This window comes from Ctenopharyngodon idella, chromosome 13, assembly GCF_019924925.1.
Source record: "Ctenopharyngodon idella isolate HZGC_01 chromosome 13, HZGC01, whole genome shotgun sequence".
NCBI classification, from domain to species: domain Eukaryota; kingdom Metazoa; phylum Chordata; class Actinopteri; order Cypriniformes; family Xenocyprididae; genus Ctenopharyngodon; species Ctenopharyngodon idella.
In genome coordinates, this window is record NC_067232.1 from 9198780 (window position 1) to 9223238 (window position 24459).

At 35.5% G+C, this 24459-nt stretch overlaps 4 protein-coding genes across 5 annotated transcripts; 3 read left to right on the forward strand and 1 right to left on the reverse strand.

The window, feature by feature from the left end:
• Window positions 1-1272: 1272 nt before the first annotated feature.
• msx3 (muscle segment homeobox 3) lies at window positions 1273-3852 on the forward strand. Its single transcript, XM_051915955.1, has 2 exons — window positions 1273-1790; window positions 2266-3852. Exons 1-2 carry the CDS (start codon window positions 1382-1384, stop codon window positions 2679-2681), a joined length of 825 nt encoding a protein of 274 aa, XP_051771915.1. The 5' UTR covers window positions 1273-1381; the 3' UTR covers window positions 2682-3852.
• A 747-nt stretch (window positions 3853-4599) lies between these two features.
• znf511 (zinc finger protein 511) lies at window positions 4600-7300 on the reverse strand. The gene is made up of 6 exons (XM_051915954.1): window positions 6923-7300; window positions 6638-6711; window positions 6015-6216; window positions 5225-5349; window positions 4863-5045; window positions 4600-4755 (listed from the first exon to the last, which is right to left on the reverse strand). Exons 1-6 carry the CDS (start codon window positions 7118-7120, stop codon window positions 4689-4691), a joined length of 849 nt encoding a protein of 282 aa, XP_051771914.1. The 5' UTR covers window positions 7121-7300; the 3' UTR covers window positions 4600-4688.
• A 1725-nt stretch (window positions 7301-9025) lies between these two features.
• adam8a (ADAM metallopeptidase domain 8a) lies at window positions 9026-17740 on the forward strand. Its single transcript, XM_051917847.1, has 18 exons — window positions 9026-9030; window positions 11636-11701; window positions 12317-12398; window positions 12521-12654; window positions 12762-12939; window positions 13442-13531; window positions 13633-13828; window positions 13953-14019; window positions 14113-14281; window positions 14385-14462; window positions 14921-15005; window positions 15111-15225; window positions 15327-15510; window positions 15632-15667; window positions 15769-15825; window positions 16490-16561; window positions 16667-16741; window positions 16902-17740. Exons 1-18 carry the CDS (start codon window positions 9026-9028, stop codon window positions 16944-16946), a joined length of 1734 nt encoding a protein of 577 aa, XP_051773807.1. The 3' UTR covers window positions 16947-17740.
• Window positions 17741-17861: 121 nt separating this feature from the next.
• spef1 (sperm flagellar 1) lies at window positions 17862-23516 on the forward strand. 2 transcript variants are annotated; one of them, XM_051915956.1, is made up of 7 exons: window positions 17862-18032; window positions 18227-18341; window positions 18653-18803; window positions 18902-18944; window positions 21386-21458; window positions 21572-21668; window positions 22575-23516. In XM_051915956.1, the coding sequence occupies exons 1-7, from the start codon at window positions 17915-17917 to the stop codon at window positions 22680-22682; spliced, it is 705 nt and encodes a 234-aa protein (XP_051771916.1). In that variant the 5' UTR covers window positions 17862-17914; the 3' UTR covers window positions 22683-23516. The 2 variants fall into 2 exon arrangements, with proteins under 2 accessions (XP_051771916.1, XP_051771917.1); XM_051915957.1 differs by having other exon boundaries at window positions 18230-18341.
• Window positions 23517-24459: the final 943 nt, after the last annotated feature.

A 24459-nucleotide genomic window follows, 5' to 3' on the forward strand; every position in this document is an offset into this window, starting at 1 on the left:
AAACTTACAAAAAACCCTGAACGTATTTTTACTAACTGCTAAAATGCTTAAAATTCAATATTAAACTAAAACGTATAGGCTAATTGGAGTCGCTTATTAAATTTAGCTAGTTAATTTAACTTGTTGGCACAAAGGTCTAAATCGGTTTTAAAAAGTAGGGTAGAAATTTTACTGGTCTAATGGCTTTCTGCCGTATTTTCCATTTCATTCTTTCGCAGAAATCTGCAAAGTAAACATGCTCCGCTAATAAAAATGATCAAGTCTAAACCTTCTAAAAGGAGACATGTAGTGAGGCAACAGTTAACTGAGTGGTGCGCGCTGTCTGTGGGAACTGATTGCCCTCTGGCTATTGCCTTGACATTAAACTCTTCGAGGACAATTGGTTAAGTGGAGTTAACTGTTGCATATTCTCCCTGAGGTAGCTTCCTTTTTGATCTTGCCGAGACTGGCGCCTTCCAAAACAGGGCTTGTCTGCGTTATGAAATGCTTTGACTTACGGTGAGGGGTTGCCAGTTGCGCCTCAATGGAGGCTTTCTGCTGTCTTAAAGGGCCAAGACAAGCTTTAAATTGCTGTAATGCAGCGTGACAAAATCATCGTCAATTCAGTCACATCATTTTGTCCTGCCATTTTGTCTTTACGGAAAAAAGTTGAGAGGCTTTATTTTTGTAGTTCTATTTTTGAGGTAAAATAGACCTGATGCGATTTAGAATTTTAAATTTAAAAAAGCAGTTTAAAATTGAATAAAAAAACTTTATCTTGACAACAAATAAAAAGAATAAATAAAACAAAAATACCACCAGCCTTATCTTAGTATACATAGGCTATTGAATAAAACCCTCAAAATTCTATCAAATGTACGATATAAATATTTTTCCACTCTCTCCACTATACAGCGTTTTATAACGAAAATCTCCCAGAAATTGTGGACGAAGAGGCCAAGGAAGTGGTTTGTGTTTCGCTGTATGTTTTCAATAAGAGTTCAGTTAATGAGTACGGAGGCCCGCTATACAGACATCCCCTCTGGTTAATTGCAACAAAACTTCTCGAATGGCTCCTTGCCTCCAAGACTGGAGCCCCCAGAGCAATCAATAAACCACCTCGGCAAGACAAGTATGATTAACCATGCAACATTTCTTTCAAAATCATTGTGACTTCTCAAAGAAACTTGTTTGACCAATCAGGACGAGCACGCGGAAAGTCATGTGGGTGAAATGTCAAGCCGATTGGAGGGCGGCAGGGAAAAAAGAGAACTTTTGGAAGTTTATAGCTGCGAGTGCGCTCTGCTAGGAGAGCGAGGCAAGCGTCGCAAAAGCGCGACGGCAGAAGGGAAAGGCACTGGTGGACGAGTAAAATTCAGGACGACTCACATATTCTTATTGTATGGCCCCTCTATCATCCATGATGAATTCTTTTCAAGGGCCACTCTCCCAAGAAGGAAAACTACAGGAACGCAAAAGTGCGGACAAAGAGGAGGTTCAAACCAACGATAAAGCGACTGTCAAAGGATGTAAAAGCAAGGCGCTGAGTCTTCCGTTCAGTGTGGAATCTTTAATATCAGACAGAACAAGCACTCGGACTTTATACACGTCATCTGAATCTGGTATTATATCTCCGACATCCGGTGCAGATGAGCGGCTGAGGCTCTCGCCCATGTCTCTTTACGCAGATAGAAAGATCCCAGTGGAGAGCGTCTCCAACCTATCCGACTGCAAGAGAGGAGATATGGAAGAACTAAATGACAAGGGACAGTCCGGCTGGTTTCAGACACCTTCGTACAGTTCTCCGCCAAGTGAGTGGCTCAGTAATGAGGCATGACAATTATAAACATCACTGTTTATGTTCATATATATATATATATATCAAGCTCAATTATATATTAGCTTTTTGTATAAAAATAAAACGAATGTGAGGAAGTGTAGAATGTGTGTAGAGGAAGATCTTGATGTAATTCAAAAGTAGAATATAATTTTCCAGTACTTCTGCAAAAAAAAAGCCTGCAGTTGCAAAAACGCATTCCATTTTAAGACAAATTTGTGGATGTATTTGAATTAAAAATGGACTATATTTTCATATTTGTATGTAGGCTAGACATTTCAAGTAGGCTATAACCCAATTTAGCATCTATAGTCTATATACTTTTGATAATGCTGGAAAAAAACAAACATGTAGCATAGGTGGAAAAAGTAGGGATTAATTGTTATCATGGCAACGTAATATAATTATTCTCAATTTAATATGTGTAATGTTTTGTTGTTCATTCGCAGGGCACTCAAGTCCACCTCCGTGTACCCTCAGAAAGCATAAGAACAACCGAAAACCGCGGACACCGTTCACCACCTCGCAGCTGCTCGCTTTGGAGAGAAAATTTCGTCAAAAACAGTATCTTTCTATTGCAGAGAGGGCGGAATTTTCCAATTCACTCAACCTCACAGAGACTCAAGTTAAAATCTGGTTTCAAAACAGACGGGCGAAGGCAAAAAGACTTCAAGAGGCCGAACTAGAGAAACTGAAACTTGCAACCAAGCCATTATTACCTGCGTTCGCCTTTCCGTTCCCACTCGGAACACATGTTGGTTCTCCACCCCTCTACGGACCGTCCAGTTCCTTTCCTAGACCTGCGTTACCAGTCCCGGGACTTTTCGGTGGGCCAGTGACCTACGGAATGTACTATTTGTCTTAACCGACTTAACAACGTCCTTCAATTCACCGTCTAAAGCTGCTGCGGTTCTGCCAGTCAAAAGACGAGTGAAATAGCAAAAATGCTTTCTTTAAAGAACTTCAGCAAATATACCAATTTAAAAAAATATATTCTTGTGACCTACACAGTTTATTCCAAAAGTGAGAGTCCCCAAATTGGCTTTAAAAGTGCAATGAATTTTCCCCTGCATACAGAAGACTTTATCTTATATTAGAAGTAAGCAGACATAACACAATGTGGCTGATTGTCTTAGTCTCAGAGAAAACAATTTCCAAGAGATTATTTCTACTTAGGGCACAGCCGATTTGGCAAGTACCACTTGTTGATCAGCATCACTTGTTGACGCGTGATGCGCGAGCAAACACCTAGTGCTCTGAAGTGTACATGGTCTGCGCCAGTTCCAGCAAAGCTCTTAGATTAAATAAATTCCCTTATAATTATTACTAAGGTTTTTTTTTCTAACTTAAAGAGCTTGTTGCGATTGACAGCAGAAACTTATAGTAAAAAACAAAAAACATTTTATTTCAACTGTTTTATGACATTGCTACTTTCCGATCTAAATGGATAGTCAACGTGAGCCCTTTTAAAAAATGAATATGTATTTTTCACGCAAACCAAATATTTTGTAGCATATTACAAAGATTGTACCCAGATAGCTACAATTTGCGAAACGTAGGCCTACTGCCAATAGGTCCGCTGTACTTCTTTTTTATCCCATTAATTTGACAGGCTACCCGGTTTTATGTTCACATACGATCCTTGTTATTCTTTTGGTGTTTATTGAAGAGAAAGATGCGGAGACATCGTCCATTATACCATATTTTTACTGAACTTTTCCTACCAAACGTTTTTACATGCCGTTGGATACAGAGGATTTTGGCCTGTTTATGATTTTTTGCCTGTTTAGCCATAATCCCTTCAGTAGACATGTATGCTAGTTTGCTAGGTTGTAAGATTAATGTCTAGATTTTTATTATTGTAAATACACGTATATATTACAGATTTTGCATTCCCCTTTTGAAAAAAATACAAATAGGATTGCTGATATTTATACAGTGTTTACATTTATCTTCTGTAAATTATTGTATATTTTATGTGTATATACAAATTAGAAAAATAATCTTTTGCATTAAAAAATAAATCTTCACTCAGACTGATGTGTACAATGTCATTACTTAGAAGTAAACAAGTACAAACATAAACCTAAAAATCTTTTTTATTTTCTTTTTTATCTCTTACGTTTCATAAACCTAAATAAATAGCGCTAGCCTATGTAATTCACTGAGATTTATTACAGCTGTACAACTGCGCATTGTTCCACATATTCATTTGTTTAATGATGGACGATTACAGACATTTAAAAATCAGCGCTAAATGGGCAGCACGACCATTTACTCCTCGAATATGCTCCTAAATATAAATTTAAAAAACAAGAAACAAAAAAAGCGAATTAAAACAGTATTTAAATAAAAGGATTGAACATTAAAAATTAAGGATCCTTAGGTACATTCCAGATACAAGTCCTTCAGATAACCTTTTTATAATGTTACACAATCCAATTCCCCGTCAAACCAATTCGAAAACACAAATTCCTTCCAATGCATCTCAAGTTTATATTAGGTCTTATGGGAGTTACACACGTCCACGTATTTGTGTGTGAAGCATCAAGCGAAAGAGCAAATCAATGTTGCATTCGTTGAAAGCATATCTAGATCTCGAAACACGTAGCCTGCACTTATTGGAATACATTAAATATGTATTTAAAGAACTCAATATATGTGAAAATATTTTAAGATATTCTGCTTGACATTTGGCTTATAAATTTCTTGCCACAACCACATCTAAAACACAAAAAGTTTTAGATGTGATTATTAATAACCATATAAAGAGAGAAGACACCTTTTTAAAGACTGCTTTTACAAGTTTTATTACAAAAATACAGCTGTTGACAAATAAATGCAATTGTTTGCATTGAATAAAAGCGCTGGCCTACTTCTTCCTCCTTCCTCTGAAGCCTCTGACTGAGCCTTGACCGAAGCAAATGGATGATGGAACTCTGGAAGAAAGATAATAATCAACACAGATAGTTCTGATCACTGAGTCTACAGGGTAATGAAACTTAATCAAGTATTTATATGAATCCATGACCATGAATCCACCCACTTGTATGAATATTGTGGCTTTAGATTATCTGCATGCATTGGTTTGGTTTCTGCAGTCTTCAGGCTTTTTGAATCAGGGGTCAGAGAGAAGTCCATGGACTCAGAGCTCTCTTGTTGTATAGTTGCTGTTTCAGAAACCTCCATATGTGCATCCTTATGTTGCAGAGTCTTTTTTTCTCTTATTCTGTTGATTTGCATATTATGATAATTAAAAAAAAATACATTCTAAGGTGATTTTTAAAAAAAAAGTAATTGTATGAGGCTTTTTTGTGTGAAATACTCAAGTGACAGGATAGGAGGGCAAAAGTAGTATATCTATATTCTAAAATCGCCAACAATATACATTCAGTATTAATATCAAACCTTCCACTCTTCTTTGACTTGTCAAATCTGAAGTCTGCTGGATAGCTATGCGTTCTGATAAGATGATCTTTCCTTTCTTTGCTTGTTTTAAATTTCAGTCCACATCCATCAACCAAGCACTCATACTGAAAAGCAATATTAACATAACACAATCAGCAAAAATGTTATGGGGAAAAAAAATACATTTCTTCATAAAATGTAGCAAAGCTGAATATTTGTTAGTTCAAACAGAGTATGTATGGGGAGGAGGAAAAGTGTACTAATAGTTTTTTTCACAAATGTATTTCTTGTCCCCTTTAAAATCGGTTTCAAGCCACTAAAACACGCACTGAATCTAATGTAACTTGCTGTTATAACCAGTAGGTGGCAGCATTTTGTATTCATTTTAAATAATGGTTACGTTTTTTCTGAGTAAATGTAAGAATATCAATACTTTAAAAAAAATGTTGTTAAAAAATTATATGTTATGTAGTATTTCCAGTGAGAGAGTAATATAAAACCATAAAATGTATTTGTAGTAAGTAGGTGCTATAAAAAAAAAAAAAATGAATTTTTACAGCAGCTTTTCTTATCTGGTAGGCATATACCCAAAGAATTCATGCAAGAATGCCTGCAATGACACTGCAGTTCTCATCAACTTCATCAAAGTGGTAAATAAAATTATATCTAGCATGCATACAGTCTGACACATGGCACTTAAAACATGGAAAGACATGACCATACCACTTCATACAACAACATGTATCGCTCAGTACAGTCATAACCTATCTGATGGTACTAATGATATTACCATGCATTGTTTCTCCGCCATGACCTGGAAGAGCGAGTCATGCCACTCCAAGATGTGTATATCCAGCAGTCGGTTTGATGGAAATGAGCGCTTGCAGTTGGAGCATACATTTCGATGCAATGAATTGTAGTGGTGTTCATACCCTTCCAATGTGTCAAAAAACTGTTTGCATCCAGCTATGTGACATCTGAACTCAGAGATACTGGGAAGAGGTTTGAGATATTAGTGATACATTAGTATCAAGGCAAGAGGATGCTGCTCAAAATGTCTCCCCACTCATGCAAGCGAGGTCTTTCAGTTTTCAGCACATAACCTCACGAGATACAGTGACATTAATACAAATAATAACTAATAATATTAATAGTAATCTAGTAAGTCAGATAGCTACAGAGAAAGAATCACATCCAGTTGACCATAATATACCAGAACATTTTTATCATGAGCTGAACTGAAATACTTCATAAACATGATAATAACTTTAATTACCAGCTTAACTTATTTAATAACAATTATGATGAATAACAATATGAATCTAACAATTAATATTATGATTATTAATAATTTGTTAAGTAATTATTTGCTTAATTACAAAGCAATATCAATGGTGAAGCGACATTACTCACGTTGGAGGTTGTTCATCATATTCAATAGCCGTGGCGACATTCTGTAGGTACATGTGCCTGTGTATGTCTCCATCCTTTTGAGTAAACATTAAGAAATCGGGATATTGGTAAATATCACATCATCATATCATTAGAGTCATGCAGTTTCTAGTAACGGTGTCACTCTTAAGGTAAGTAACATATTGAGAGATAAACATGCAATTGTTGATATACTGTATTGTCAGAAGGACGGAACTTTTTTTTAAATGCAATATACTTGTCAATCAAATCGTACAATATACCAACCTCAAAAAATTCATCTTCTACAGCAATGCGAACTCGTTGAGGTCTGAATCCAAAGGGTGAAACTACATTTTCACCCCTTCTTTCTTCTTGTTGTAAATCAAGATACTCGTATTTTCTAATTTCAATCACTGGTATCTTATCTGTAAGGATTTTTGGTGTTGCAGACCCCAACAGTTCAATTAATTCGGGTTGCAGCATTATATCAACATACTCCGTGAACAACCCGCCTTGTGATTCCGTGTCATCCCCCTTTCAAAATAAAAGCCACTCGATGGCACGCAGAGCGTACGATTTCATGAGAAACTTGTAACTTTATTTTGATGCAAAACAAAGTGTAATCTAATGACAAAAACGTGTTTTATAGTCCTCCACATAAGTCTTATAGTCAGTATATAATACTTATAATACCTGGCTGTAAACCTAAGCAGAAAAAGAAACCAAGAGCAAAACTGCACCTGGTGAATATAACCACAAGATGTCAGTAGAGTCATTCCTGTTATGCTGTTTATCCATAATTTTCCAAACGGCTTGTCCAATATGCTCCCATCATATTGGAAAAAATATAACTGAAAACAAACTAACAAAGTTTTTTTTTTTTTTTATAGCACATGCGATACATTTTTAAATAGTCTCATTACTAGCTACTATTCTTGTCCTTGGCCAAGCGTGTAATTTTTCTAAAATATTAATAATATCAAAATTAATAGCCTATCGAAATATTTTTTTTAAAAAGCTTTAGTTTGTATTTGTATTTATTCTGTTTTATTTAAAATTAAAAAAAATGGTTTATTTTGTAATCAGTTTATGTTTTTTTCCCGTGTCCTCTGACCTCATAATTTCACTTTCTGTCCCAACTAGTCTTTTGCAATATCCGTTTTGTAATAACGAACATAACATTAATGATTACATCATCTTTTAGGAGACGACAAAATCTCATCTCAGCACATTTAATGAATGGCTATGCTCTTCTTAATTTTGTCATTTAATCTGAATATCATCTTTTGCTAGATTTAGCCAGTGGAAACAGCTCTGAGGCTAATTTATCTAATTTTGTCTCTGGAAAACAGTGATATGTGACACTGCATTACATTGAATATCATAGTTTTTTGTGTCTATTTGATATTGACGAATTTGTGGAATTTGTTTTTAGATATGTAGAGTAGAAAATAGCCTATTGTTTTTATTTTGGAGTGAAAAGATACAATTGGACCCTTGGGGTAAGATGGGCCACCAGAACTGACACAGAAGGCATGTTGAGAAACACAATTTTGAATAGTATATAGTTAATGTAATATTTTATATTAATGACACTTATACATATGTGTATTAATAAGCAACATATCAAAAGTAATACATTCTTATGTTCCATTCTTGATATTCACTTAATAAACACTTAATACTCTTATAATTCCACAATATTATTGATTTGATTGCAGTGACACTATTGGATAAGAACCGAGTTGAGCTGGATGATAACATCACTGTTTTCTGCAGAACTGCTTTATAGGTAAAATGAACTAGTCTTTGAACTAATGAACTAATCTTTAACGGAACTGAAACAACACTGAACTGACTTCAGCTGAACAATGACATTATTTCCTATAAGAGATGCTTACAGCCGAAAACTGTTTGCTTCATTGAGTCCTTTTCCTGTTATCCCTGCAAAACTGCTTTGAAACAATCTGTATTGTATAAAGCTTCACATTCTGTTTAGGATCTTGTTAATTGTTTTGACAGTGTATTACCAATCAAATTATAATTTAGTGAGCTTAACAGGAATGAACTACAAAATCTACCAAACTGTGTGGCAGCCTATAAGCCTAGCCGGGGGAAAAAAAGATAACAATTTTTTTTTTTACTGTTGACGTTTCACGAAAATACTGACACATTTACAGGGCTGTAACTCATTAGAGACCAGTTTGCTGTTACCGGATAAGGAGGTCGTAATATGTTTATGCTAATTTACCGGATAACCGAGGCGGAGCTTTAACTTTCAAGTATCTGTGTTCCCACAGCAGACCACGAGTCCCGAAGCGAGTCCACAGGACATTCAACCATGCGATACACTGGATTATTTATTTCACTGCTTTCTTTTGTTTATACATGGGGTGAGCGCACAGCATTATGAGGATTCATTTACAGCACGAGCCATGTCACATTGCGTGATGTGTTTTTAATTTACTGATTACACATACTGATGATTTGTTTATTCACTGCTGCTTTAGAAAATCTTGAGGCAGCGAATCCAGCTTTGCCTCATGTGATGCGCTATGATGTGGTCCGACTCCGACCTCAGGCACTGAAAGAGCGAGCGAGAAGGAGCGCCTCTTCTCTCAAGGTTCGCTCTTTTTAAGACTAGTTTTGTAAATCTGAAATATTATTGACATCTCTTGGGATGCTTATTTCGACTTTTATTCATGCATGCTTGCTTTCACCCCTTTAGAGATATCCTGAACAACTTGAATATGATTTGGCTGTAGATGGGAGGAACTTAACAATATCTTTGCACAGAAATAAGTAAGAATGTGGCGATTTTTGTAACAGCTTATGCTCTAAACAATATGTAGAGGTCTTGTATTCACACTCAGCATAATTAAATTTCTTTCTTTTTTTTTTTTTTCTTCACAGGGAGCTTTTAGGAAAACATTACACCTTGTCACATTATACCAAAGATGGAATTTCAGAGACCAAGTCTTCAGACAATATTGTATGTTTAAATAGTAAAATAGCTTATTTCTGTCTGAAACAGTATGTGAATGCTGCTGCTTATAAGTACATTGTATTCTGTTTTTCACTTCAGGATCACTGCTACTATCACGGACACATCCAGGATTTTGAAAACTCTTCAGTCAGTGTTGGACTTTGCTCTGGAATGGAGTAAGGAAAATTTTAATTTTAAGCATCTTTTGTAAATTAGAGAGGTGACTGAATATTAAATACATTTAAATATACCCTGAGTTCACTTTGTGTACAGTAAAAAAAAAAGATATTTCACAGTTGCATTTTTTTGTAAAAAGTTGCTTGGGATAACATTTTCTAGTGTAAATAACTAAATGTGCATAATTTCTGCACATATGTACTACATTTCTTTGAAATATTGTATCTTCTTTATTTTGTAGAGGGTTTCTGAGGGTGAACAATCAAGTTTACTTGATTGAGCCCCTAGAAGAGTCTTTGGATGGGGACCATGCTGTTTACAAGCAAGAGCATTTAAGGACCAAGCAAGGGACCTTTGGATACATTAATGACACAGTCTATGACCTTGGCCCAAAGTCTAGCGGACTGTATAAAGGCAAAATTATGGTAATTATATTATAATGATCTCTTGTTGAATGTAATCTAATTGAGTAATATATTTAGCAGCATATATTTATTGATGTGAAGATTTCTTGAGATACTTCGGTGACAAAGCGCTGAGTCTGAGGGCCCAGATACAAATAACTGATTATGAAATGCTGATGTTTGTTAACCCATCTGCCTCTTGGATGATTTTTAACCCTATCTCCTCACAATCACTTCCTCTTAGGCAGTCTTATTTGCGGTGTACCTCAGGGTTCTATTTTAGCACCTACCCTTTTCTCTCTATATCTGCTACCTTTGGGTTCCATTTTTAGGAAACATGGCATTTCATTCCATTGCTACACTGATGATATGCAAATCTACCTGCCTGTAACTACGAAAAAAAAACAAGTGTGCTCTACATACTCTATCAGCGTGTCTGGACGATGTTAAATTATGGCTTTCCAAAAATTTTCTTTTCTTGAACACAGATAAAATGGAATTTATTGTCGTCAGTCCTTCTGACTTCAAAACACAAAATCAAATTGATCTTGAGTCATTAAATTCTTTCATCTCTACCCACGTGAGGAATCTGGGTGTGGTAATTGACAACTGCTTGAAATTTGACAAACAAATCAGCACTGTTGTAGGTTCAAGTTTTTTCTATCTTCGTTCTCTTTTGAAAATTAAATATTTTCTTTCTGCGGGCTCTTTAGAGGTTGCAATCCATGCCTTTATTACATCTTGGCTGGACTATTGCAACTCCCTCTATTAGGGCATCTTAAAGACCCAAATTTCTCGACTACAAGTAGTCCAAAATTCTGCAGCTAGATTTCTGTAGGGATGTAAAAAATTCGATCACATTACGCCCCTCCTGAGATCCTTACACTGGTTTCCTATCCATTATAGAATTGAGTATAAAATCTTACTACTTGTGTATAAATATTAAAATAATCTAGCTCCTTCTTATCTGACTAAACTGCTTCACCCTATAAGAGGACTAAGAGCGGATGGCAAATTCCTCCTTAAGATCCCCAGAACCTGCCTAAAAACAAGGGGTAATAGAGCTTTTGAAGTGGCTGGCCCTACTCTTTGGAACAATCTTCCTAATTTTATTAGAATGGCTTCCACTTTATCTAAGTTCAAATCTGGACTTAAAACTCATCTTTTCTCTCTGGCTTTTAGTATGTAATTTTTTTTCCTATTTTTTGTTGTTTTTAACTGTTTCTTGCTTAATTTATGTATATTCTTATTCTTTATTGTTGTATAGCACTTTGGTTTTGGACTTGAACTTGATGGATTTTAATGTAGAGAATAAACCTTGGACTAGCTCCATATTACATTATTTTGCAGAATGTTTAATTTGTATTGTCTATTTATAATGCATTTTCCATTATCAGTTTCATGAAAATAACTTTTTCAACTGCCCTTCAGAAAAACAAAGCCCCCAGAGGAGGACAGCGGATCGTTGAGATGGTTTTGGTCGTTGATCATACGGAGGTATGAATGTGGTTTAAAGGGAAAAAAATATCTTGATTACTTATGTGTTGTGTTTATATTGTTAAAATATATCTATACATTTTCTTCAGTACAAGAGATTTGAAAGTTTCAAGAAAATCGAAGCAAGAATGATGTTGGTTGCAAATCACGTAGACAAGGTATCAAAAAACGTTGGTCTTATATAAAAAAATAGGTTTTGCATGGTATGATTTTTAAAGTAATTATTGAATAAATAAAACTTTTTTCGCTTTCAGCTTTACCGACCTTTAAACATACGTGTCATGTTGGTTGGACTTGAAGTTTGGTCTCAAAGAGACATGATTGATGTCAGCAATGTACCAAATCTTACTCTGGAACGATTTTTACAATGGCGTCAGGATAGCCTGCTCAAAAGAAAGAAGCATGACAATGCCCATTTTATTACGTGAGTCACTGACTGCTCATCTTAATCAGTTTCTGTGCTGAGAATGCCACATTTTTACTCACACAGAACCCTTTAAGATGTGTCTCACCACAAGCTTTAAAAACATCTATTTTTATTTTTAGAAATTGTATTTGTGGATTTTTGAAACAACAAAATATTCTTTAATGACTAATATTCTCTTTTTTATTTAGTGCTGTAGATTTTGTTGGAACAACGGTTGGGTTGGCTACAATGAATGCTATGTGCTCTCCATCTTCCGGTGCTGTGAATCAGGTATAGTTATGAGAATATGTTTATATATGTAAATCAATAAATGCTACTTTTCTAAGATTTGAAAGTAAGGTTTGGTTGTGGTAAATAACATTAATGACATAAGATATTTTTTCTTTGCAAAGGACCATAATAACAATCCCATTGCAGTGGCTTCTACCGTTGCACATGAAATGGGTCATAATCTGGGTATGTCACATGATGATTCAAACTGTGGATGCTCCTCTTACACGGGCTGCATTATGGGAGATACAATTGGGTGAGGCTACATGTAAATACATACATTTATACAATGGCACAAAAGATAAGCAAGTGCAGTTTAACTCTTTCCCAGACCCTTAATTTTCTTTCATATTCTTCCAACAGGCATATTTACCCTGATTCCTTCAGTGCTTGCAGTCAGTCGAACTTGAAGGCATTTTTGCAGAACTTTGACAGTAGCTGTCTACTAGACATTCCAGATGAGGGTGAACTATATGGAGGCCCAGTTTGTGGAAATGCTTTTGTTGAAAAAGGCGAAGAATGTGACTGCGGAACTGTTGAGGTTTGACACGTTGCTTTTAATATTTTCCAGATGAGTCAACTTCAGTTTCTTAGTTACAGCATGACATCACTAAAATAGAAGTGTGTTTGAGTAGCTTATAATATATACACACTATTGTTCAAAAGTTTGAGGTCGGTAAGAATTTTTTAATGTTTTTGACAATATTGTGAAATATTATTACAGTTTAAAATAACTGTTTTAATATATTTTAAAATGTAATTTATTCCTGTGATGGCAAGCCTGAATTTTCAGCATCATTACTCCACATGATCCTTCAGAAATCATTCTAATATGCAGATTCGCCATTAGCATTATGTTTTTATTGTGTCTTTACTGTTACTTTTGATTTATTTAACATGTTCTTGCTGAATAAAAGTATTAATTTATTTCTATAAATTAAAGTATATTATTTCTTTAAAAAACTTACCCCAAACTTTTGAACAGTAGTGTATTCTGAAAAAAAAAAAAAAGTTAATTTTGCTGACCCAAGCTATGATTTTAGGAATGCAACAATCCCTGCTGCAATGCCTCCACCTGTCGACTGACCGTAGGGGCCCATTGTGCACATGGGGAGTGCTGCCACAATTGCCAGGTATCAGAAAAGCCACCCATCAGACTCCACAAGAAGACACCTGAAAATACATGTGAAAGTAGATTATTCCCTTAATTTGTCTCGTTCTTCCTCCCTTCTAGCTGAAACATTTAGGTAGCCTGTGCAGACAGAGTGCTCACGACTGTGATTTGGACGAGTACTGTACAGGAAAGTCAGCCTTCTGTCCTGAAGATGAGTATAAGATGAATGGACTCCCCTGCAATCATAATCAGGGCTACTGTTACAATGGACAATGTCCAACACATAAGGAACACTGCAAGATGCTGTGGGGATCAGGTACTAATCTCACTGAGCCATTGCTCAAACATGGCATTATGGATGCTCGCTATTTTTTGTAAAATAAATTTTTACATAGAAATTAATAAGTAATTTATAAAATCCATATTTTGCGTATGTTTAGATGCAGAAGTGGATGTTGACACCTGTTTTAGTTATAATGTACTTGATAGAACCTCCAAGAGCACTGAGTAAGTGTAACTTAACTCTTCTTTGATGGATGAAGAGTAAATATAGTATTCTAATGATATTCTAATGGTAAAATGGTATTCTAAATCCTATAGGCACATGAAATGTGGGAAAATATACTGTTATGGTGGGAATACTTTCCCCATAACCAAGGAAAAATCAACAATAACTTTTCAATCAAAAATCTGCAACATGGCTGTGGATCCCTCGCCCACAGAAGACTTGGGAATGGTTCCAACAGGCACCAAATGTGACACTAATAAGGCAAGTAAATAATGTACAGTATATTGCCTTAGACAAAATACTGAGTGTACAAAACCTTTATTTAGTTATTTATTCATTTTTTAATATGTTTTCCAATCAACAGGTGTGTTACAACAGCCTATGTCAAGACATTAGTTTATACGGCTCTGTGAACTGCTCTGATAAATGCAACAATCGTGGGGTGTGTGATTTCTTTTTCAGTTTTATATTATTTTTAAATAATTTTTTACAAGAAAAGCATTATTGTAATGTTTTTCATGCTGTGATACTGTGATAAGCCATATTGCTCAATTGTGTTAAAAATCAGAAGAAGATTAAAAATATATATGATTGCATCTAAGTGCCATCTAAAATATTCTTCTAAAATTAGCATTTTTATCAGGCGCCTATGTTTAGGTTTAGTAATTTCACTTTAATGGCAGTCAATAAGTCCTTTTCATTGCCATTAAGGTGAAATAACTGAACATAAACATAGGAGCCTGATAAAAAATATCATTTTAGAAGAAAATTTCAGATGGCCCTTAGAGGTTTTTGCAATTGAACTCTTCATATTCATGTTACCTTTCAAAATTTGCCTTAGAGACATAATTTTTCAGAGCATAAACACATGTAAACTTATTACTGACTTTTATTTTAAAGGTGTGTAACCATAAGAGGGAGTGTCACTGCGATCCAGGCTGGGACCCACCCAACTGTGATGTTCAACACTCAGAACTTTCAAAAAGTAAACCAATTACATCCTTACCCTAAATACTACTTCACGTAATTCAGTCATTGACCATGCAAAACTAATTCTGTGCAATTTCAAATGTGTGATTTTGATTTCCAGCGAGACATGCTGTGATAATTGGTGTGTCCGCATCTGTAGTCATCCTTGGACTGATCATTATTATTGGAGCACTGGTGTGTCACAGGAACAAAATAATAGAATTTAGAAAGAAAAGGTAGGATCTGTTACACAACTGACAATCATGAACTTTCAATGTCTGTTTTCATTTCTTTAAATATAAAGAAGGACATTCTATTTTAAATTATCTTCTAAAAGGTCTTTGAAGGACATCCACAAATCCTCAGGCCAGTGCAATCCGGCATTCCAACCGGGAAGTGCAAAGAACAGCCCCAGATGCGCACAGCCACGCGTCAGTCAGCCAACTTTCCTTGAGTCATCCACTAGTCTGACCTGCAAACCTCTCTACTCTCCGGCTACACCCTGTAGACCAGCACCATTGGTAAAATCATTAATTCAGCCCTAAAACAAGCTGTTCAATTTGTGCTTCACATTAAAAGTGCATTTTAGGATGAAGGAATTTCTGAATATATACTGAATTCCTTATTTCTCACTATGCACAGGCTCCAAAGAATGCACCACAAACTAGGAATGAACAGGTAGTTAATCTTCTCTAAAAATACTATGTGTAATTATTTGAATCTATTCTTGACTAAAACTGTTTTAATAATAATGAAAATGTATGTCCATATTCAATTAGATGGTGAAACCATCCGTCCCACCTCCTGGCATTTCCAGAAACATTCATCCTGCTCAGGTGAGGCCTAGAATATCTTGATATACACTACTGCTCAAAAGTTTGGGGTCAGATTTTTTTAAAGAAATTAATACTTTTATAAATGATTTCTATTTAAATTAAAAGATGTTCTTTTAAACTTTCTATTCATCAAAGAATCTTTGAATAAATGCATGCCAATTTCCAGAAAAATATTAAACAGCACAATTGTTTTTAACACTGATAATAAGAAGAAATGTTTCTTGAGCAGCAAGTCATCATATTAGAATGATTTCTGAAGGATCGTGTGACAGTAGTGATGCTGAAAATTCAGCTTTGCTATCATAGGAATAAATTACATTTTCAAACATATTAAAAATAGAAAACAGATATATTAAATTGTAATAATATTGTAATAATATTTCACTGTGTTACTGTTTTGATCAGATAAATGCAGCCTTGATACTTGATACATCCTTGAACATAAAAGATTTCTTTCAAAAACATTTTAAAAAATGTGTTGACCACTAACTTTTGAACGGTGGTGTACATATAATTAATTGTCAGTTCAATATTGGTTGCTTTTAATGACGCCAAGCTCAATACAGAGGTGACATAAAACAGATTACTTGAAAATACAGTTTTTCTTTGTGAGAATACAGAGCATTGTGTCATTTCCTATGTTATTTCTAAATTTTGTTTTCAGGAAAAACCTCTGCTGCCACCATCTAAACCACTTCCTCCATCAAGACCATTACCGCCACTGGTATCTAAACCTGTAAGAGGCCTTTTTTTTTTCTTCTCATGAATAATTTTAACAGAAAGCATCCCATCCTACTAACATAAATACCACCTGTTATCCCTTCTTTGTTTGTACTGATAGGTGACTAAGTCAAAACCACCTCCAGTGCCTCCAACGAAACCTACTGGGATACAGCCAGTATTCACTCCACCTCAGGTAATGTTTTATTGCTTTACATTTAGCTGTTCACTTATAAACTATAAAAGCACTTTCAGTTTTCTCAAAAACTGCTAATGCTAATTTATTCAAGCTGATTGCCAGTTTAATTGTGTGAATGAATGTCAGTGTTTTAAAAGCTCTTTTGCATTCTCTGTAGGTCATCCAGAAAGTTGCACTAAAACCTCCTGCCAGGCCCAGATGATCTGGAACAGTATGAGTTACTCTGAATCATTGGGAGTTTTTAGAAGAAGCAGCTTACGAGCTAAACAAAGCTCATATTTCTTTGTGGTATAGCTCTGAATAACAAGATGAAGTTAAGGAGGATGGTAAAACAAAATGAAGCATTTTGCACTATAGGAATCGGCCGCGTTACTCTTTTGGTACGTCTTGTTTGTAATTTCCTTTATTGTATTTTGGCTGTCTTTGCTGTTTATTTATTTATTTTATATTTTCATTTTGAGTTATGTGTGCAGCTGTTTACAGTCAGTTCAGTTTGGGTCTCCCTGTAAATCTACATCACATTGTCTCTCAAACAGCGTGTTCTTCAAAAAGACACTTTGTCTGCAATGTATTATGGTGTGTTCATTCTTGTTACTGCAACTTTATTTTATGTACTTGCAATCTTATACCATGTAATTGAGACCTTTTTCTTAATTATTTTTTACATGTTATTTGGACATTTGAAATTACAGGAGGGGTCCTGCAAAGAGGCTGGTGCCATAGGGCCTTTCTCGAGCATAATCCGTCCTGGCTTTAGTGATTTGCTTATGTTCAGATTTTGCCTTATTTATACGTTTCTTACACTTTTTTGTTGTTTGTTTTGTGATTCTTGAGGTTTTTGCACTCCAACAAAGGCAAACATTTGTTTTTTGCCTACCTAATGTTTAAATTCAAACTTGCAATGATCTCAGCTGGTCTGATTTTACTCTTTAATGAAAGAGTTTGCTGTTTTTAAATTTGTTTACTATAATAAAGTTTTTCACATTTCTCTTTTAATCAGTTTGTTTATTTCCACATATTTTGAATCGCTTTTTCACGTGTAACGACATGACCTCTACTGCGCCCTGTATTTTCGTTGCTTAGTAACGATTCAAACAACCATAATAATGCATGTAACGTTACCTCTGAAATAACAGTTTCGGGCTTTAATCACGCAAAAGCTTGTTTCAAATGATGGATGGGCCTAAACAGTTAGACAAAGAAACTTTGCAAGACCTCTACGCGTGGATAGACAACATACCGCTCTCCAGACCCAAACGGAATATAACAAGAGATTTTAGCGATGGAGGTATGCTATATCCTTCAAGAAACAAATAAAACGATTAGCTCATTAACTAACTATTCATGTTTGTTGACATCGCATTTGAACAATAACTAGATAAAAGTAATGCAATATTTATTATTATACTTATTAATACTATCATCTAAATAGCTATATAACATTTTTTCAGTTCAATATTGTATTTTACCGATTTCCATAAGCAGTTATGGCTGCAGAAGTAGTAAAGCATTTCTTCCCTAAACTGGTGGAGCTGCACAACTACACGCCCGCACATTCCACGCAACAGAAGCTGAGTAACTGGAGCACCTTGAACAGGCAAGTATATTTATTTGTTCTCCACGCAGACAGTAATGCAAACACCGCACTGCTTATCTGACCCCCGTGTGTCGCTTGACAGTCCCCGGAGGATTGCAGGAATGTGACATTACACCTCAGCAATAACACTGGGACCTCCAACTGAACTATTAACACTAGCTGGGTCTCCAAACCTAGTGAGCTGCCTACCCAGACAGCATACTTGGGCATCATATGTCGAGCAGTGGGGGGAATTATGTAGAAGGAGAAGTTTTAGTACCATTTTTGTATAGAATTAAACAACACACAACTGCATCATGTTCTCATTTCAGAAAAGTTTTCTCCAAGCTGAACTTTCATATACCTGAGGACTTGGTGAAGAAAATTGTGGTCAACACAGCAGGCTACATTGAACCAGTCCTTTGCTCTCTGAGAGAGAAGATAGAGGAAAAGAGAGCAGGAAAACAATTAGATGGCACACAGGTGAGTCTGTGTGAATTTGCATTGTTTATTATATTTGCATTATTCTTTATAATGGCTGAATGAGCAGTAATTTAACCCTGCCTCATCCTTTTTTATAGGACTTGGAATATTACAGCACAACAAATGGACAGCCGAGAACAGGTAGATACCGTAAAACGTTGCACAGAAATGGGACTTTAGCTTCCCACGTTTTATAAGCTACAGTAGGGCATTGAAAGTCTTTTTGAAGAGATATGACATGGAGGTCATCATGGCTCAGGAGTTGGTGGGGGAGACCCTGGCGAAGACCCCTTGGACTGTGATCTGCTTTAGTGGCAGACCCAGTGACTGGGTATATTGATACTGCAGTTTCAATATATCAGTAGTCAAAATTTGGTATTGATTCCTTTAAAAAAAAAAATACCGATATTTAAGAAATAATCAGCATCAGTATCAACATTGGCATTGTTATAATTGTTACAAAAAGAATCAACTTAAAAAAGTTTGGTATTACCCATCCCTAGTGACTGGCTTTGAGTCTAGCTTCATTTTATGAAACAGTCACTTCACAAATCAGTATGTTTTAGTTGTCTGTAACCCTATAACTTGGATATTTCACCCAAAAATGAAAATTCATCATTTAGTCACCTTCATGTTATTCTTCATGTTACTCATAAGACTTTGGTTAATCTTCAGTGAAAGTATTGTGAAAAGATACGATCACTTTATATGATGAACAGATTTAAATTAGGCTTTTATTTATATCTAAACAGCAATCGACACTCATACATAGAGCACATCACATTTGGTAAGCATGAAGGAGGCTGAACCCATGTCCATACCTTTACAGAACATGACTCCCATAGCAAAATGTGAAGTGATGTGGCTAGACCTCATTCACCACCCACCTAAATGCGCTAGTGGAAGTCAGTGGCCAGTGTTCCCACCCATATTAACTGTTTGCTGTGAAGGGAGGACATATGAACTGTAGTTTGTGTTTGCTGTCTCCGCTGCATGTGAAATGTGATGCTAGTTAGAATGATTAATTCCACTGCTTAATTCGCTTATCATTTGTCTAAACGGATAAGATCTAAACACTTGGAAATGTGCCAGCATTATGTTTTTTTAGGAAACTAAGCATGAGGTCTGTGATCATAGATGAGCTGATTGTCACAATACTCAGAAAACTCAGCCCTTGCCTCAGTAACTGTAAACCAAACTGGCAAGCTTAGCAAGTTAAGTGTCGCAAGTACTAAGGAGTTTGTTTATGCCCTTTTATGTGCAAAGAAGAGCAGTTTTCTTGGAAAAAAAAAAAAATAGTCAAGACTGTTTTCTGCTTAGTTCACCCTAAAATGACATTTCTGTCATCATTTATTCACTCTTATGTCGTTCCAAACCTTTTTTTCTGTGAAACATAAAAGAAGATATTAGAAGAATATCACTAAAAAAACTACTAAAAATACAATATCTTCAGTTCTGTTTCACAGAAAAGAAGTCACACATGTTTTATTGTTTTTTGTTGTTGTTGTAGATATTTTAATTTATAAGAATCCATAGATAGAAAATCTTTTTTTTTCTTCTTTTTTTTTTTAGATATTTACAGGTCCTCCAGTTTCTAGTTTAGTAAACAATTATGGAAACTGTGTTTCTTTCCATATGTATTAGCATGGAATAAAAACAGTCAGCTGCGTTTAGAAATAGGCCAAATGCATTGCATTGTCTGCACTCTTAACATCACATGGAGAAGGGCCAGATCAGCCCTCCATTTCCCACACCTCATCATCATGGCGTCTTAGTCATGACAACATCTGGTTTCAGCTCTGACTCCCTCTTTTCTTGATAGAAAAGGTTCTGCGTCCATCAGCTCCATTCACCAGAGAGCCCTTATCACTTCCAACAGGCTCAACACACTTGGCTAAAAGCCCTTTTCGTCCATAGCAAACTCAAGCCAACAGTAGACTATTGAGTCTATTATGAGTCCAGAGAGGCTAGATTGTTTCTGATATATCATATTATCAAAGCGCAGACCTTTTCTGTTGAGGAAATAGGAGTCCTGAGTCCTTTTTTTTTTTTTTTGTTAGGTAGGTACTGTTCAATTTTAGCTTGTTATGCTTGTTATCCTTATGGGATGTTTATAAGGTGCAGCACAGCTGGTGTTGATGATTCAAAGCTTAAAGCCAAATAAAACTCTCCTGCTCTGTAGTTACAGTCTGGTGCCCCGTCAATGTGTCTTTTTGACCTTATTGTGTTTAATGGGTTCAAATGGAGTCTAATTACTTTAGCCTTCCTGGATAAGCAATTCTCATGAGCTTTAAAATCCTAAAGTATGGGGAGTACCACTCATCTAGAGGAAATTGATGCAGGGTATCATGAGGATAAGGTCTCAGTGCCTGAATTTAGCCTGGAGGTATCCTGAAGCTGCTCTATGCCAAGACCCAGCACTTGAGTTTTAGGCTGTCGCCTATATTTGTACATCAGGACATGTTTACCTGTCTGCTAAAGCCTTTGTTAGTTTCAAAACCAAAATGTTTAAATGAAAATGTTTTTTTTTTTTTTTTTAAATATCACCTTGTCCTTTTCTCTGTTTTCTCAAATTTCTACAGTGAATCATCTGATGGTTTTTGAGACCACTCCAGCCACCAATCAAGCCACCGTGAAGATAACAGACAAAGTCAGGTATTGAGTGATGAACTGTGATTTTGTTTAAAAATAACTTTCTGAGGTCTTTCATGTAAGCCTGTGAAAAAAAAATATACATTTATAATGGACTTGTTGTAAATCTTACATAGTGCTGCTGCAGCCTTGGGAACAAATGTGGATCCATCTGTCCGTTTACTCTTGGAGGAAAAGGAGCAAGCCATTTTGGCTTTACAGCAGACTGTTGAGGTAAGGTTTTGATATTAAAATAATTTTAAATTTTATTATATATCACTTTATATCATAATTTAGTCTGCTTAAATCCCCTGCAATCTTCCATTCATCTGCCTCTGTTTTTGAATGCAATGCTCACATCTCAAAATTCAATCAACAACCAATGAATAGAACTATGTCACCGGCCTACATTTTTAATTTTCTGATAATCTGCTACGCTTGGATGTGTCACAATACAGAACAAAAAAATCTATCAGTACTTCTGTTTCAACACAAATTTAACGTGCATAAGAATTAGTATAAATTAATTTTAAATCTTTATTTCTTGCACGAGACCTTCAGATATTCTTTAAAAATGTTCAGTCTTATGACTTGCAAAACCTAACTAACAAGTTAGTTTCAGCACCTTTAGCATACAATGCCAGCTGGTGAGAGATGCTTGTGTCGCTATAGGAAATTTGCCCTTCCTGTGCTATTCTCCCTGCATGTGGTCAAGGGCTGCAAGTCACATATACGCTGACATGTTTCCTGTCACTGTTTGCAAGATTGTTAAATGAGTCACTGTTAGTTCAGCAGCTGTGATATTTGTCATCCGACAATTAGTATAATAATTAGTATAATAATTTGTACTGTTTCAGCAACACATTCAACTGCTTGAAGTTTGATAATTGCAACTGTTTGCATTTCAATTGAAAGAAAAAGAAATTCAGTAACTGTCCACCTTATGAAAGTCTGATCAACTTCTGCACTAAATACTCATGAAAGCTTATATGGATGGAAATGACACTGCTACAGAATGATTGTGACATTAACCTTTTTGTCTGTTCTTTTGTGCCATTGCGAAGCCTTTGGTTTGCAGATATTATATCATAAATCAACAACCACTGTTGAATATCGCCTAAATGTTCTACGTTCCTCCAGATTTTACAGATTAAAGTAAACAGATTGGAGCACCTTGTGCATCTTAAGGACCTACGCATTGAGGACTTGACAAAGTACTTAGAGCAATATAAGGCAAGCAACTCATGATCTCATTATTTCATTACATTGCCACTATCAGGAATTGTATTTCTGGAAGTGCATTCTATATTCATACTTAAGACTCTTAGTAAACTGTTAGAAAAAGCTGGTGTGTTGTCCATGTGAAAACATCTCTTTTTCCACACCTGTTTCCTAACCTGTGATTGCTAGCATCAGAAACACTGACAGCAATTTCTTTAACTTGCATATTGCATTAGCAGAGACCATCTTCAGCAGTTTATGCTTCTGCTTATGAATGATTCACCAGTCTCAGCAACATTTTATTTTTAGAATTTACATTGTATTTTTTTAGAGACTGTTTTTTTTTTCCCTTTCTTTTTTTCACCAACTATTTAAGAACAGACTTCCATCAGTGTTGATTGTGATAATCTTACTGAGTTTACTCTCAACAGTAACTGCAGTGATAATGGTTTTATTTTATGTGGATTTATTGAACATTATATTTAACATAGTCACTTTGATGTTATAGTTCTGTGATTTTCAAAATGATTTTCCACAGTACCCAGTTGATTCTGTTTTTGTCTGTTTTTTAAGTTATTTTGTGATTTTGTTGATCATTCTACATTGTTTATAAGACTTCATAATATTATTAGTTGTCATGTCATGAAACCAGTATCCTGGTCTGCCATGTTTGTGGCTGATGTTAGATGTTGAAATTAAAGTATTTGTATTCAAATGGATTTCATTTTGATGCAAGTATGGAAACTGACTGATTGGACCAACATTCTTATGCAAACATAACAACAAATGTTATGCTTGCAAAGACACTAGAATATATCACATGCAGACATGTACAGGAAATAAAAGTATTTTTATGATCAAGTTTCATATCTTCTTTCCTTAAAAATGTTCTCTTAAGTTAGTTTTATAGGGTTTCCATTGTGGTAATGAGTATATGTGGTTAGATTGAGGATGGGCTGCAAAACTTTAAAGGGTTAGTTCACCCAAAAATGAAATTTCTGTCATTAAGTACTCACCCTCATGTTGTCCCAAACCCGTAAGACCTTCATTTGTCCTCAGAACACAAATTAAGACATTTTTGATGAAATCCGAGGGTATCTGATCCACACATAGACAGAAATGACATTGCACCTTTTGAGGTCCAGATAGGTACTAAAGACATCGTTAAAACCGGCGACATGACTGCAGTGGTTCAACCTTAATATTATGAAGCAACAAGAATACTTTTTGTGCGCAAAAACAAAACCAAAATAGCGACTTTATTCAACAAATTCATCTGTCCCCTGTCTGCTGCACTATTTTTGTTGCAGAGCTTCAGTGTTTACGTCCGAACGCGGGCTCAGCATTGGCCGGCTCCTGCGTCAGCATCACACGCATGCGTCGTGCTTCTCACGTGACCAGAAGCGGCCAACACTGAGCCGCCGTTCGGACATAAACACTGAAGCTCTGCAACGAAAATAGCGTAGCAGTATGACAGGGGACAGATGAATTTGTTGAATACAGTGAGGGTGAACTAACCCTTTAAGACTACATATACTGTATGTTGTTTGATTATATACATGCAAGTATATAATGACAGTCTCTTTGATAGTTATATTAGCATGTGTTATTTGCTATCTAACATTTAACCATGAAGATCTGAATGTGGTTTATGTAAATGAACTGTATGCAAGATATGTGTATGTATGTGTGTTTATTATTATTATTGTTATTATTGACAATGCATGTGAAGTGGCATTATAGGCTGTGAAAAGTCGATTGAAGAAGGCTCGTCAGCATGCCACATTTGTCCATTCAGGTATAA